Source organism: Myotis davidii, unplaced genomic scaffold (assembly GCF_000327345.1).
Source record: "Myotis davidii unplaced genomic scaffold, ASM32734v1 scaffold520, whole genome shotgun sequence".
NCBI lineage: Eukaryota > Metazoa > Chordata > Mammalia > Chiroptera > Vespertilionidae > Myotis > Myotis davidii.
In genome coordinates this window covers 2,904,529-2,920,745 of record NW_006292908.1, presented here as the reverse complement: position 1 = coordinate 2,920,745, position 16,217 = coordinate 2,904,529, and the positions used below count along the sequence as shown (strand labels likewise).

At 36.8% G+C, this 16,217-nt stretch overlaps 1 protein-coding gene across 2 annotated transcripts in view; it reads left to right on the top strand.

Annotated features, from left to right (window-relative positions):
* Positions 1-1,376: 1,376 nt before the first annotated feature.
* POLI (polymerase (DNA directed) iota) overlaps positions 1,377-16,217 on the top strand; it is a 17,187-nt gene continuing 2,346 nt past the window's right edge. The window contains exons 1-8 of one of the 2 annotated variants that reach the window (XM_006766389.2): positions 1,377-1,676; positions 2,804-2,968; positions 4,357-4,440; positions 6,353-6,589; positions 9,374-9,552; positions 10,829-10,920; positions 12,750-12,880; positions 14,555-14,760. In XM_006766389.2, the coding sequence (XP_006766452.1) occupies positions 1,640-1,676; positions 2,804-2,968; positions 4,357-4,440; positions 6,353-6,589; positions 9,374-9,552; positions 10,829-10,920; positions 12,750-12,880; positions 14,555-14,760 (1,131 nt within the window). In that variant the 5' untranslated portion in view covers positions 1,377-1,639. Of the gene's footprint in view, positions 1,677-2,803; positions 2,969-4,287; positions 4,441-6,352; positions 6,590-9,373; positions 9,553-10,828; positions 10,921-12,749; positions 12,881-14,554; positions 14,761-16,217 lie in introns of both variants that reach the window. The other variant, XM_006766388.2, reaches the window with a different exon arrangement.

The window sequence follows — 16,217 nt, the reverse complement described above, 5'->3', positions numbered from 1 at the left end:
TGGCCGGCCCGGCCCGCCCCGCGTGACTCCTGGCGCTGCCACGAGGGCGGCTGCCTGCTGCCTGGTGTTAGGAGACCGGAGAGGGGTGGCTTCACGTCGTAGACGCTGAGGGTGTGTTGGTAGGGTCCCTGCGAGACCCCCTGAGAGCCGAGGGGGCTCCCGGGCGGCTTAGAGTGGCAGGAGGGGGACCCTATCCCCCAGTCGTCGGGGCTGGGGTCCTGGAAGGAGGGGCTGGGCTGGGAACCCAGCACGAGACACGTGTGCGGTGGCCGCCTCTCTGGTGACCCACGTCCAGCCTCGGATATCTACCTGGCATCGCCCAACCCCGGGCTCTCCTTCCCTGCCCCCCCCCCTTTTTAATTAAACTTTAAAATTTTGGAATGATTTTAGATTTGCAGAAGTTGGAGAAATAGTTTTCCCTAATGTTACTGTCTTACCTCGCCATGGGTACATTTTTCAAAACGAAGACATTAATATTGGCATAATACTCTTCACTGAAGTACAAGCTTTGTTTACATGTTACCAGGTTTTCTCTCAGTATAATTTTTTTTTTCTGTCCCAGGATCCAAACCAGATATCACATCGCCTTTAACCTGCCTTATTTTTCAGCTGATGTTAACAGCTGGCGTCTCATCTTCCCCATGTCTCCATCCCCACCTCCACGTTCCCCCATGACATTGGCTATTTTTTTTTAAATCCAAGAGATATTTATGCATTCTTTCAATTTAGCGAGCATTTATTGGTCTTTATTATATGCCAGGCACCGGCGATTCAGCACTGAATCTCAGTCCTTCTCTTATGGGAGCCAAAGATAGCCCACTGGACCACATGCATGGTCTAATGCAGTTTTGTGTTTCTGATTTTTTTTTTTAACGTAAGGACATGCCACTTAGAATAATTTTTAAGTTGGTTGAAATCAGTGTTTAAACTTTCCTGCCCCTTCCGATTTACCTTGAATTTTACTATCAACTCCCAAGTGAGAGGATTACCTCTTGCATCTTCCATTATTAATCAAGTTTCTACACCCCAGCCCCTAAAAATGATTACTTCTTGAGAAAAACACAGTGCACACAGAAATGCTAAGTAAACAGGGCTGCAGACCCTACAGTAGATGGAGTTACGCTCATGTCTGAATTTTTATTTTTTATTTATTTTTTTAAAATATATTTTTTATTGATTTTTTTACAGAGAGGAAGGGAGAGAGATAGAGAGTCAGCAACATCGATGAGAGAGAAACATCGATCAGCTGCCTCCTGCACATCTACTGGAGATGTGCCCGCAACCAAGGTACATGCCCTTGACCGGAATCGAACCTGGGATCCTTCAGTCCACAGGCCGACGCTCTACCCACTGAGCCAAATCGGTTTCGGCATGTCTGTGATTTTTAGATGTTTTGACAGATGTAATAAATCCCAGAAAGGACTTTTAAAATCACTCCGCACCCTTTTTTTCCCCTCAGTCACCATGTTGTGAGGAACTGCCAGTTACCCAGAGATGATAAGCAGCCTGAATATTATGTTCCTGTTTTTTTTTTTTTGCTTTTGTTTGATCAGTTCATGATCGGGCAGTGCCAGCAGGAAGTCCTTCCCCCAGAGTCATAGTACATGTGGACCTGGACTGCTTCTATGCACAAGTAGAAATGATCTCAAATCCGGAACTGAAGGGCAAACCCTTAGGTAATGATGCATGTCGATAATGTTCTCATTGTCTAAGAGGATTAGCACTGGTTTATTACGTTTATTGTATCCTGATTTATTAACCACATTAGAAAGATTGGGAAGCAGTTCTTAAGGTGCTTCACTACCAGGTGTAGACTTTATCAGCCTCATTTAACAAATGGTGCATTTGACACCGTCATTTTATTTTCTACATATTTGTGTTTACCATGTTTTAGGTGAACATTGTTTTTACGGTGGTAAACACGTAGTCAATTTGCGTAAAAGAAAATGAGTTTTAGCAATCTTAAGCCACTAAGATTCAGTAAACTAGAATTTCTGTCCGTGCTGTAGGTGATGATTTAATCACTTTTGATGAGGAGGGGGGCTCAGAATGCCCCCTCACTGTGGAATCTTTTCTGTAGGTGGCTAGCAAGAATAGTTAAATAATTAGAACATGTACTGGGGGAGATCCCTGATAATTGCTGTAGGTTGGCACTTGTTAACAGAATTTTGCTTTATATTCATTGGACAGTTACTCAGAAAAGTGAGTTCTTCTAGCAGCCACCAGTAATTGTACTGTTATTTTTCATCTGCTTTATTTTTTGGTAAATCATGGTCTAGAGTTGTATAGAGTTAATTCAGTATAAATTATTCTGGTTTTGTGTTGCCTGAAAAAAATTCCGTACTGACTTTATTTGTATTTTTTGCTGAAGACTCCATAGAATGTATTGATGTGTGGTAAATTTCTGTTAAATTTTACTTATAGAACGTTGATGAATGGATGCTGTATTTTTAAACCAAGATATGGCTTTTTATTTTAAATATATTTTTATTGATTTGAGAGAGGAAGCGAGAGGGAGAGAGAATGAAACGTCAATGAGAAAGAAACATCGATTGGCTGCCTCCTGCACACCCCCACTGGGGATCGAGCCTGCAATTTGGGAGTGTGCCCAGACCAGGAATCGAACTGCTACCTGGTTCATAGGTTGATGCTTAACCACTGAACCACACCGGCTGGGGTAGAGCTTTTTATTTTTATCAAAACAGTTTGCCTTGCAAATTACAATTATAAGATGGAATTAGTCAATAATATTTTAAGATTTTTTTAAATTCTCTGTTTTTCTCATAAATATTTATTTTTATAGGTGTTCAGCAGAAATATTTGGTGGTTACCTGCAACTATGAAGCTAGGGAACTTGGAGTAAAGAAACTTATGAATGTTAGAGATGCGAAAGAAAAGTGTCCACAGCTGGTGTTAGTTAATGGAGAAGACTTGACGCGTTACAGAGAGATATCATACAAGGTTACAGGTACAGATCATAGGCAATGTTATTTTAACATTAATTTTTACAATGGAGGCCTGTTCATTACATGAATCTTCAATAACAGTGATGGCGAACCTGTGACACGCGTGTCAGAGGTGACACACGAACTCATTTTTTTGGTTGATTTTTCTTTGTTAAATGGCATTTAAATATATAAAATAAACATCAAAAATATAAGTCTTTGTTTTACTATGGTTGCAAAGATCAAAAAATTTCTATATGTGACACGGCACCAAAGTTAAGTTAGGGTTTTTCAAAATGCTGACACGCTGAGCTCAAAAGGTTCACCATCACTGTTCTATAATAATAAAAGGGTAATATGCAAATCGACCAAATGGCCGAACAGCGGAACAACTGTCTAGAAGCCAGGGCTGTGTGGGCCTAGGCAGCCAGGGCTGTGAAGGCCTACCCTTGCACAGATTTCGTGCATTGGGCCTCTAGTCTTTTAATAAATGTAAATTGCCATAAGTCAGTTCCTTTTTGCTAATAACTTTATTTTAGGTCTTGCCCACTTTTTGAAATATTTATGAGGATGACTTTATATAAATAATGTTGACAAAAAATACAAAGTTAAAAGAAGTTTGAGCCGAAACCGGTTTGGCTCAGTGGATAGAGCGTCGGCCTACAGACTGAAAGGTCCCAGGTTCGATTCCGGTCAAGGGCATGTACCTTGGTTGCAGGCACATCCCCAGTGGGGAGTGTGCAGGAGGCAGCTGATCGATGTTTCTCTCTCATCGATGTTTCTAACTCCCTCTCCTTATCCCTTCCCCTCTGTAAAAAAAGCAATAAAATATATTTTTTAAAAATCCCAGTTAACAGGATTTAATTAAATACTGGAGGCCTGGTGCACGAAATTCATGCACTGGGGCAGGGGAGGAGGTCCCCTCAGCCCAGCCTGCACACTCTTGCAGTCCGCAGTCCGGGACCCCTCACTCCTTATTGCCTGCTTGCTTGCTGCTACTTAGGGCTGCGGCAGAGGCGGGAGAGGCTCCTGCCACCGGCACTGTGCTCACCAGCAGTGAGCCCAGCTTCTGGCTGAGCAGCACTCCCCCTGTGGGAGCGCACTGACCACGAGGGGACAGCTCCTGCATTGAGCGTCTGCCCCCTGGTGGTCAGTGTGCATCATAGTGACTAGTCGTTCTGGTTGTTCCGCCGTAACAGTCATTTAGGCTTTTATTATATAGATATTGTGGAACTGTGAATATATGTAAAACTTGTAACAACATTTGAGGTAAGCATAAAATAGATACATTTATTATAGTTATAACTTGTTAAATCTTTGTTCCAATATTATTTAAATTTAGAGTTGTTGGAAGAATTTAGTCCAGTTGTTGAGAGACTTGGATTTGATGAAAATTTTGTGGATCTATCAGAAATGGTTGAGAAGAGACTACAGCAGCTTCCAAGTGATGACCTTTCAGCGCTGACTGTGTCAGGTCATGTATACAATAATCAGTGTAAGTGGTTTCTTATTTATCCTATTTAGTATTTTGTTTTTTGTATTTTTTATAGTTGATACTATTATAGATGTCCCCATCCTCCCCGCCCCCTCCATCCATCCCTCAGCCCCTCTTATCCCTCTGGCCATCACCTTATTGTTGTCTGTGTCTGTGGGTTATGCCTATATGTTCTTTGGCTTAATATTCTGTGAGTTAAGTTAATTGACTTTCTGAAAATGTTATGGCTTTTGTTGGAGGTATAGCCATATTTCAGTAATCTAAGATGGCTAAAATTAGGTGTTGCTCATGTAGCTCAATGCTCTGTGCACTTTTCATTTCTCTGACATGGTCCATGCATTATCATTTTTAACTTTCATACCTCTTAAGTTACAAGAGTTGGCTTGATAATATACTTTTTAGAATAACTTTTTATTCTCTTAAAACAATCTTTAAGCAAGATTTTGAGGTAGACCAAATAAATTTGATTTTGTCCCCTCTTGCTTCTAGTCCCCCAAGGCACCAAAACCCTCACATTGTCCCCTGAGCTAACCCTCGTGGAAGGTCGTCCAGGCCTACCTGCCATCTTTTGCAAGCTCCTAGTTCATTAGTTCAGATAACCTTTGCCAACTGTTAGTATGAAAGCAGGATGGTTAATTTCCTTCTCAGATTAAAGTATAAATGGCTGATGGTATTTCCAGGGACATTTGCATTTGAAAATCAGCTGCAATATCTCTAGTGACTATTTAATTAGACTTTGAAACATGCAATTCTGCTGGTGACTTCCACATTACACCAATGGAAGACAAGCTACTCTGCTTTGTGTAAGACTTGCCCTGGTAAGAAACCATCCTGCTCCTAGGTTTCTGCATGTGCTTCCTCTTATCCCTGTGTTTTGAGAACTGGTGATCAATCTCCCATCTAGTTCTCCACCGCCCTGATATTAAAGGAAAGGGGGAGAGCTACAATTCTCTTCTAGAAGACGACATGAAGCTTTTCCATCTTTTGTACCTGTGGTCTCTTGTCACTTACAAAGACTAAGTAGCAAGAAGATTCCAAATAGGTTTCTATGTAATTCTTAAAACAAACTCAGACTTCATTGGTTGGAACATAATACAGAGAGCCAGGTTTTATAACCTAAAAAGGAAATGTCTAATTCTTCATGAATTCTTCCTGTTCCCCACAATTTTTGTTAAAATTTTTTCTGCCCAGAAAAATTGACAGAATATAATACAGTGAGAACACTCATTGTACATTCCGTGTCCATACAACTACTGTTAGCATTTTCCACATTTGCTTTATCTTGCTCTTTATTGATTGGTTGACTGACTGACGAGCCATTTGAAAGTAAATTGCAATATAACACTTCATTTGTAAGTACCCCTGAGGATAAGGATTGTCTCATGTAATTGTAAGACCATTTTCACACCTAAGAAAATTTGTTTCTAGATAATTTCCCTGCACTTTTCATAAGAAATCTCTTAAATATGGACAGATCTAAAATTGTTTTTCATACAGCCAGTACATAAAATTTAGATTTAGTTCTTTAAAACTGTAATGTTGACTGTCTTATTAATGCAATACTTTTATGCTTACTTACAGGTAAACAGGAATGTAAAAGTTCTGATGTCAGTAGGAATTTTTCAAGAGAGATGAATTTTTATAATCTGTTCAACATTAAGCATGTCTGTGCATTATTAAGCACATCTGTGCATTCTCTATCACAGGTCCTTGGAGTTCATTCCCTGTATTTACTTACTTAACAGAATTCCAGTGAAGAACAAAGCAGATTAGTTAAGTGGGTGGCAGTATGGTGGTGGTGGGACATAGAATTTAGGTTAAATAAACCCTCATTTGTAAATAAAACTCATTTGTAAAAAAGGAAATTAAATTGTTTTGTGGGGTTTTTTAATGACATTGGCTCTTTTTATAGCTATAAACCTGCATGATGTCTTGCACATCAAACTACTTGTTGGATCTCAGATTGCGGCAGAGATGCGGGAAGCCATGTACAATCAGCTGGGTCTCACTGGCTGTGCTGGAGTAGCTTCCAATAAATTACTGGCAAAATTAGTTTCTGGCATCTTTAAACCAAATCAACAAACAGTCTTACTACCTGAAAGTTCTCAAGATCTCATTCATAGTTTGAAACACATAAAGGAAATGCCTGGTAAGACACATATATTTGAAAAGTATATATTTTATTGTATTTTTTGAAAAATTATAGATATACTAGAGGCCCATTGCACGAAGAGATTCATGCAATAGGCCTTCCCTTCCCCTGGCTGCCGGCACCAATTTTCTCCAGCTCCTGGGACCCAGGCCTTCGCTCTGGCCGGAGCCTTCAGTCTTTGCTGCTCTGGCCAGAGCCTTCAGTCTTCACTCTGCCGCTTCATGCCTACATATGCAAATTAACCACCATCTTTGTTGGGTTAATTTGCATACTCCTGATTGGCTGGTGAGTGTAGCGGAGGGATGGTCAATTTACGTGTTTGTCTATTATTATTTGGTAAGATGTAGTTAATTCTTAGAGCCTATGTACTTGACTCTTGGAGAAAACCAAACAAGCTAATGTTCTTTGGAGGACATCTGTATTAGGAAATATATAAATGTACTTTTCTAGTTTCACCTACTTTTGTATAGTTTGAATATGATCATGAAAGCTATTACCTGGAAGTGTATAGTCCTTTATTTCCAATCCCTGGTTCATATCTTATACTGTACATTGCATCTACAGAGGCCTTTTACTAACTCTATGTGAGGAATATCAATATATATAAGAGGCTAAGTGTCCATCCATCCAACTGGTAGCTATGACTTGCACTGACCACCAGGGGGCAGACGCTCAATGCAGGAGCTGCCATGATACGCACTGGCCATTTAAAATTAAATAGCACCACGGACCTGGCACTGACAAACACTCAGCTTCCCCCATGTGGAACACAGGCCCCACCACCATCCTGGAGTGACACCCCACCAAATCGCAGCCAACGCTGCCAAGACCCCATGGTGCAAAATGTGGCCCACAGCCCACTCCAGCCCAGAAACAGTCAGGTAATGACATCACATAGCAACACCCAGTTTCCTCTCCCTAGCGACTAGCCTCCTTGGAGTTTTTTCAGCACAGGAACCTAACTTGCTTTTTAGCCAGGTACAAACATTTTACAATTTAACCAAATGTTTATGAAGTGTTTTCATGTACCTCATCTCATTTGATTCTCACAGAAGTCCTGGAGTAGGTAGATAGGAGACTTGGTGGAATCCTATTTTCAGTAGCTGGAAAACAGAGATTTAGAAAGTTTAAAAACTTGACCTGACTGAAAAGAAGAAAGAAATGGTGGAACTTAAAAATGACTTCAGGTTTTCTCACTGTGCAGAATATAGTCCAACACTGCTGCAGCTAAATATTTTACCCTTTGCTCTCCCTGCGTGATCTACAATAATAATCTGCTTCATGTTGATCTTTACTGCTGTGTTGCTGACAATTACCTGAAAGAGAAGTTGGGGTGCTTTACTGGGCTGGAAAAAGTTTAAGCAAGTTTGTTATATATATAAAAAAGGCTAAGTTGACTCACACATGTGTGATATATATAAAGCTCTCATTGGCACCAGTCGCATACATGTGTTTCGATCTGTCATTGTCAATTGTGAATTTGGTTGACACTTCTATTATAGAGAAAGGGCAAATAGTGTTACTAAAATATTCTACTTAATTTCCTTTCAGTGTGCACAAATCTGTGCACCGGGTCACTAGTATATAAAATGTTAGACTACAAGGGACCTTCCAAAGATTTACGTAAAGTTTTTATTTTAAAGATGAGGAAATTGATTTTTTGAAGGTCTTGGGGCAAGTTTGTACCCTTAAAGATCAAATATTTAGGTTTTCATAGACCATCAGTAATGGGTATGTTAAATTTCATTGCTGGGGACAAAGATGTTATAATAGAATTCTATGGAAGTGAATTTCTAAGACAACTGAAACTTAATCTTTAGATTTCTTCACATATTTAACCTGTGTTTATGTGATTCCAAAATGTGTTACTGCCTTGCCTTAAGTATTACAGTTGTTAACTTTTTGGATGAATCTGAGTCTGTGTTTTGAAGAACAATTACTATGTCAGGTTGTAATACATTGAGGATTGTATACTGATACTTAACACTATTACTCAGCTTTACTCTTTGAATTCTTGTATTTATTTTAAATAGGCATTCTCTTTTCTTCCTTATTGCCAACTTGCCCATCCTCTTTTATTTCAGCTTCGAAAATATCTGTCACTCCACTTTAATAATACCCTCTACACACCATTGCTTTTTATTTACTTCTTTTACTGTTCAAAAAAACCAGATAACTGAAGAATTAATTTTATTTAAATGAGAGGAGTAAAGGGGCACTAAATTGCCTGAACATTTTTTCTGTGATAAAATATGACTGAGTTTTCCTGCAAAAAACTGTATGATAGAAGTTTTGCCAATGAGAATTTTTTGTCTGTTTGTTTTCTGGCTCTTAATTATATACAGATGGTAAATATTGCCAGATATGACTTGTAGATAAATATTTGGTGTGTGTATAGAAATCAGTTAGATTAACTAATAAGCATATGCTAATTTTAATTGCTCTGATGACAGTTTTTCTTTATATGAAAAATCGCCATGATCCTTGAAAACTTCCACAGTGGTATATAACAGGTGGTAAAAATCTCATTTTATCAAGACTGAATTTATTGGTTCTCTCTATATTCATTATATTATATTAAATATATTAGGGTTGTTAGATTTTCAAAGTGGTTCAGGCCCTGAGCAGAAGAGCAATCTAATTTTTAATGAACCTTGATCGTAGCAAAATATTCGTTATGGAATTTAAAGATATGCTTGCTATAGGAATGATAGTATTTTAATCAGCTTTATTTTAAGGAGAAGAGCTATTGTAACACCCTATGCATTTCTTTTTGTTTAGGTATTGGCTATAAAACTGCCAAACGCCTGGAAGCACTGGGTATCAGTAGTGTGCATGATCTTCAGACCTTTTCATCCAAAATATTAGAAAAGGAATTAGGAATTTCCATTGCTCAGCGTATCCAGAAGCTCAGCTTTGGAGAAGATAACTCCCCTGTAACACCCTCAGGACCACCTCAGGTGCATAATGACGTTTTACTCGAGTACTTACTGGTTGTCACATTATTTGAGAAAGATTTCTAGTTTATTGCTGTTTTTACTAATCTAGTTTGTTAGGTCAGTACATGATCCCTTTCCTGTGAGGAAGCTAATTTATTATAATATATTAATAAATATTCTTAAATTGAATCTAAGAATTAGTATTTCAATCGCAAGTTAGCCAATAGCCTATCTATATATATATATATATATATATATATAAAACCTGAGTGACCAAATGACCAGTCGACCAGCCATGACGCGCACTGACCGCCAGAGGGCAGACGCTCAACACAGCTGCCCCCTGGTGGTCAGTGCGCTCCCACAGCGGGAGCGCCACTCAGCTGACCAACCGGTGCCAGGCGCAGGGCTCACAGCTGGCAAGCACAGCTGCAGCAATGCAAGCCTCTCCCCCCTCCGTGCAGCTCTACCAAGCAGCAGCTGCAGGCGCAGTGGGGCTGGGATGAGCGGAGGCTCATCGGGCTCCTCGGCTGCCTGCCGCTTTGCGCACTACTGCATCCCTCGGGATGTTGGATTGCCGGTTCGGCCTGTGGGGATTGGGCCAAAACTGGCAGTCAGACATACCTTGAGGGGTCCCGGATTGCGAGAGGGCGCAGGCCAGGCTGAGGGACCCCACTGGTGCACGAACCTGTGCACTGGTCCTCTAGTATTACATATATGAGGCAAAATATTTTAATTTTTTAAAAAGTCTTGGTTTTAGAGAAGTCTAATGATTTAGGAGATGGAGAAAAGTTTAATTACCTAGTTCATATTGATTGATTATCTTTTATGTGACTGGCACTTTACTAAGTACTTTATGTACATTAGCTCATTTAATTTTCACAAACCTTTAAGGTAGATAGTTCTATTGTTTGTTTATAAACTTTTCCTCTCTTCCTCTCCCTCCCTAGTTTTGTGTGTTGTTTTTTTAAGATGAGGATACTGTAGGTTAGAAAAGTTAAATAACTTGCCCAAGGTTAAATTCAAGCTTTGGGAGAGGAAGAGCCTCGGTGTAATCGTACAGCAAAGCTTGGAGTTGCTACTAGAGCTTTAAAATTTTCTTGACGTCCAGGGCACTTTCTAGTGAAGTATGAAAACTTGCACACACAAACAAGTTAATATGAAAGTGAACTAAATGGCTCAAACTAAGCACTAGAGGTAAGTTAGTCAAGGCTGTGTTGGTTTACCTGACATATACACTGGTAATTGAATATGCTTGTTTGGTGTACAGTAATCCTTATTTGTGCTTTTTTGGTAGTCCTTTAGTGAAGAAGATTCACTTAAAAAATGTTCATCAGAAGTCGAAGCTAAAAGTAAGATCCAAGAATTACTTGCTAGTCTTTTGAAGAGGTGATTTCCCATTTTGCCATTTCCTGTGTATTCTGTACTGGAAAGAATACTTGATGTTGTATCTTGGAATTTACAGATTACCTGGAGACTAATCAGTATAACAATAGATCATTTATCACTGAATTTCTCTACATTATAAGCTATTGCAAAGATAGTAACAGATGCTCTTAAATAAATTTAATCCGTCTAGTTCCATTGGTTTTCAGTAACATTGTGGTTATATTGTGGATCTTAAGCTGCTGGTAGTTGTATTTTTCTTGTTGAGTATATGTAGATATGTAAGAGGTATAAAATCATCTAATTTTTAATCCAATTTCTAGGCAATAGTTCAAGATTGCTTAGAATGTAACCTCTTTATAATATGTCTTAATTAGTTATAGGAATCAAATCATTCTCTTTTAATTGCATATTGACTTATTAGAACAAGTTTAACTGGAAAACATTTAAATTAGTAATATGTTTACAGAAACTTTAAGATATTTATTATTTTACTAAAGCAGCAATCAAGATATTTTGTGATAAATAAGAGAAAAATTATTTATTACAGAAATCTAAATTTTCTAATTCAAAATATTTCATTTGAGTATATTTAACAGTGTAAAATATTTGTATTTTGTACTTGATTTTTAATTCATTGCCATACAGATAAAAAGGAAAATGTTATTCTTTAATGACATGTGTTTTCTCTGATTAGATTTTTCTATTCTTTAAGTGAATTTTCTATCTATATCATTAAAACCTTTGTTTTAGCATTCCATCCAAAACCAAGACCATTTGTATGGAACACTAATTTTTTAAAAAATTTTGTATTTATTGATTTTAAAGAGAAAGGAGTGGGGGGAGAAAGAGAAACATTGATTTGTGCCACTTATATATGTATTCAGTGGTTGATTCTTGTATGTGCCCTGATGGGGCATTAAACCTTAAACCCATGCCGAAACCGGTTTTGCTCAGTGGATAGAGCGAAGGCCTGCGGACTGAAGGGTCCCAGGTTCGATTCCGGTCAAGGACATGTACCTTGGTTGCGGGCACATTCCCAGTGGGAGATGTGCAGGAGGCAGCTGATCAATGTTTCTCTCTCATCGATGTTTCTAACTCTCTCTCTCTCCCTTCCTCTCTGTAAAAAATCAATAAAATATATTTTAAAAAAATAAATAAATAAAAATTAAAAAAAACGTTAAACCTTGGTGTATCAGGAGGATAATCTAACCAACTGAGCTACCTGGCCAGGGCTGGATGGAATGCTCTTTAGGATGCATGTACATGTACTTCCTAAGTATAATATATAATTGATATTTCAAGTTATTGCTTAATGTGGAACATATTGGTGACATTATTATTGGCCCTCTTGGATCTATTTGGGGAGTGCTCTTTGACAAAAATAATCTCATTAATTTTTTTCTTTTTGTGATCCTGTATTTTAAAATGTGTGTAAAAATCTGTCACTTTTCATATATTTGTTTCTGTCAGTGAATGATTCTTTGTTTATTTAATTTTCTGCTAATTTTAATATTTTGCTTTTGGTTATAATTTGGACTTGGATTATAAAATTGCTTGTTATAATTATGCCTTATTTTTGTTTGTTTTTTCTGATAACACTCAATTCTGAGTGAGGCCTGAGAGTCTTACACTAACATTTCAGAGCATTAGTGTGTAGACTTTGCATAATTTATTTGGGCTAGTCTAGGATTTTTATTGCTTACTGCCTACTTATCAACTGTATAATTGTTTTAGTTACTAAATCTGTCATCTTTATATAAATTAACTTGACAATTTTTTAAAATCTTTAGGTAATATTTTTCAAATTGCTATTTCCCCTTTCTTTTTAGAGTATGCCAAGATGGAAGGAAGCCACATACAATAAGATTAATAATCCGTCGGTATTCATCTGAGAAGCACTGTAGCCGTGAGAGTCGTCAGTGCTCTATTCCATCCCACATAATTCAGAAGTTAGGGACAGGTATGGGCTAATTTCCTAATAATTTAATTAGACTCTTAAAAGAGCAGATTTTGAATTAGAAATATGATCCATAGGTAGAGGATTTTCACAGGGGGTTAGTGAGCTATTTAAACTCTTTACCAGAAATTTTCATTAGAAAACTTCGTTGTTGTTTAATAGATTATAAAAATAAAGACTCGGTTAAGAATGCTTCCCAAGTTCAGAAAAAACAAGACTGTTGTAATTATATGGCATGAGATAACTTCTTTTTGAGTACTTAGATTGTTTCCAATTTTTTTTGACTATTATGAAAAATGATGCTGGCAAGTCATTGGGTGGGTATATACTTTTATTTAAACTGCTGGGTTTTATGGTAAGTTGAACCCTAAGACACTGCTAAATTTGTTCCAAAGTGGGTATAACAGTTTACATTCCCATCAACAGTGTATGAGTATTCCAGTTTTTTCAGATTCTCATTGACATTTATTATTATCAGTTTCTTTTATGATAGTCATACTTAAGGCTGTGTAGTGGTATTTCATTGTGTTTGTGTTTTCTTTTATGAATAGTGCTTTCAGTGTTATATCTAAAAGTTATTTGCCTAAATCAAAGGTCACAGGTATTTCTATGTTTTCTTTTAGAAATTTTAAAGTTTTGAGCTTTAAACTTAGATCCACTTTGAGTAATTTTTATGTGCGGTATAAGGTAAGGGTCTGAGTTCATTCTTTTGCATGTAGGTATCCATTTGTTCCAGCAGAATTTGTTGAAAAGACTATTCTTTCCCCGGTGAACTGTCATTACACCTTTGTAAAAAACTAAACATGTTGTAGAAATGTATTTCTTGATGTTCTTATTCTGTTGATCTATATGTTTATCCTTTTACCAGTTCTACCCTATCTTGATTCTTTCTTGAAATTAGGTAGTGTAAGTTCTCCAGCTTTAATTTTTTCTAAATTGTTTTGGGTATTCATGGTCCTGGGCTTTTGTTTGTAGAAAGATCTTAAAGTAGAAATTTGATTTGTTAACTGTTTATCCAGATTTTCTATTTATTTTGAGTCTGTTTTAGTAATTTGTGTCTTCTAGAAATATATGCATTTCATCATAGTTGTCTAATTTGTTGTCATGAAGTTGTTAATATCCCCTTATAATTCTTTTAATTTTTGTGAAGTCTATAGTGAGGTTCCTCTTTCATTCCTGATTTGGGTAATTTATGTATTCTCTTTTTTCCTTAGTAATTTTAGCAAAGGTTTGTCAATTTTGATCTTTTTTAAAACCCAACTTTTGTTGTCATTGTTTTCTCTGTTTTTATTCTTTCTATTTTATTTATTTCGACTTTGTTGTTTTCTTCTTTCTGCTTGCTTTAGGTGTTTTTTTTTTTTTTTTTTTTAAGAATCGTTTATTGGTTTCTGAGGGAGATGAAGGGAGAAAAGAGAAACATTGATGTGAGAGCATAACACAGGGGGATATTTTTTGACATCATTACTACCTTAATCAGATATTCCATATTTCAACTCTTTTGGAAACTTTTACTCATTTGGCATTTAGTAGTAATGTTGAGATGTCCTAGTTTCCATATATACTGTCAAAATGTCCCAATGATATCTATTTAGGATTTTAATTTAAATTATATTAAACTCTTAATGTTAACTATTTTATAATGTGTTTAGATACTGTCTTCTTAAACATTTTATGTAGGAAGTTATGATGTGATGACGCCAATGGTTGACATACTTATGAAACTTTTTCGAAGCATGGTGAATGTGAAGATGCCATTTCATCTTACCCTTTTAAGTGTGTGCTTCTGCAACCTTAAATCACTAAATACTACTAAGAAAGGGACTATTGATTATTATTTAACACCATCATTATCAACAACTTCACGCTCTGGCAAGCGCAGTTTTGTAAGTACACTGTTATTGGATTTGTGTAATTAAACTACAGGTCTCAGTTTGTGTTTAACGGATATAATTTAGAGTTTCTTTGGGGTTATATTTTTTTGAGTGACTTACATGTATATATAATACTTATCATATTACAGTTGCTACTCATAAGTATACAGTATTATGATCAAGAAGAAAACATAAGCATCACTGGGTAAAAAAGAAAACCATTATAGAGATTCCCTGTTTTGGAAGTATTGAAACATTTTATAACAATATACAGGACTATGATGATTAGCTCATATGAAAATATTTTTAGATACTAGAAATCAAATTATTTTGTCTGTTAGTTTATACATAAGCTACCAGCACCCCTCTCAGTGTTTTGTTAAAGCATTTAAGTTTTCTTGGTTTTGACATTAAATTGAATTCTGATAGCAATATTGATAGAATATGACTGCTAATTTTATAATTGTAGAAATAAGAGGTTGGCAGTAGAGAGGCAAAGGCCAGTCATATTTTCAGATGACTAAAACAAAGCCCCGTGTATGGCCCTTTAGCAAACCTCTATTTACTAAATGTGGGCTTCTTTAAAAAATACTTGTTTTTTACTAAATTGTCGTGGTCTACAATTCTTAATTTAAAGTTTTTTTTTATTATTTTCTTTATTTATTAGTTAGTATAATTTTAGTAATATTTTATTTACATATAAGTTTAAAATGAAAATAGAATAGTGTTACAGAAATAATGACTTAGTGCCCTCTTCAAATTACTATTTTTCTCTGACCAATTTTATTCCGTCTATTAACTGAAATTTTAAAAGGTGCTGACTTTTTGCTTTGTAATCTGTAAAATGAGAATTAATTTACAGTGGTATTAGAGTGGCAAATATTACTGAAAGTACCTTGTGTGTGTCTGGCAATGGCCCGAATCTCTTCTTCTTTTATTTTGAAGTTATTGTGTTGATGAATTATATTAGACTGTGTATACATTTTTATGGTGCTTAAAATTTTAAGTGAAAAATTTTACGTAAAAAACTATGCAAATTAGAATTGAAGGTATTTTTAAATTTTTATTTCATGAATATATAAAAGGGCTAGTAAAGGGTTAAGGGCGTCAAATATATGGTGAAGGAAGATTTGACTTTGGGTAGTGGGTACACAATACAAAATACAAATCATGTATTATAGAATTGTACACTTGAAACCTATATAATCTTATTAACCAATGTCACCCCAATAAATTTAATTTTTTGAAAAGTGTTATCTAAGCTAATAAAAGAAAAACATGCAAATTGACCGCACCTCTGCTATGCCCAAGCCACGCCCACCAGCCAATCAGAGTGACTATATGCAAATTAACCCAACCAAGATGGCCGCCGGCAGCCACAGAGCTGGAGCAAGCAGGAGGCTTGGTTGCCTCGGCCATGGAGGAAGCCAAGCTTCCCGCCTGCCCCGGCTGGCTGTGGCCTCTGCGCA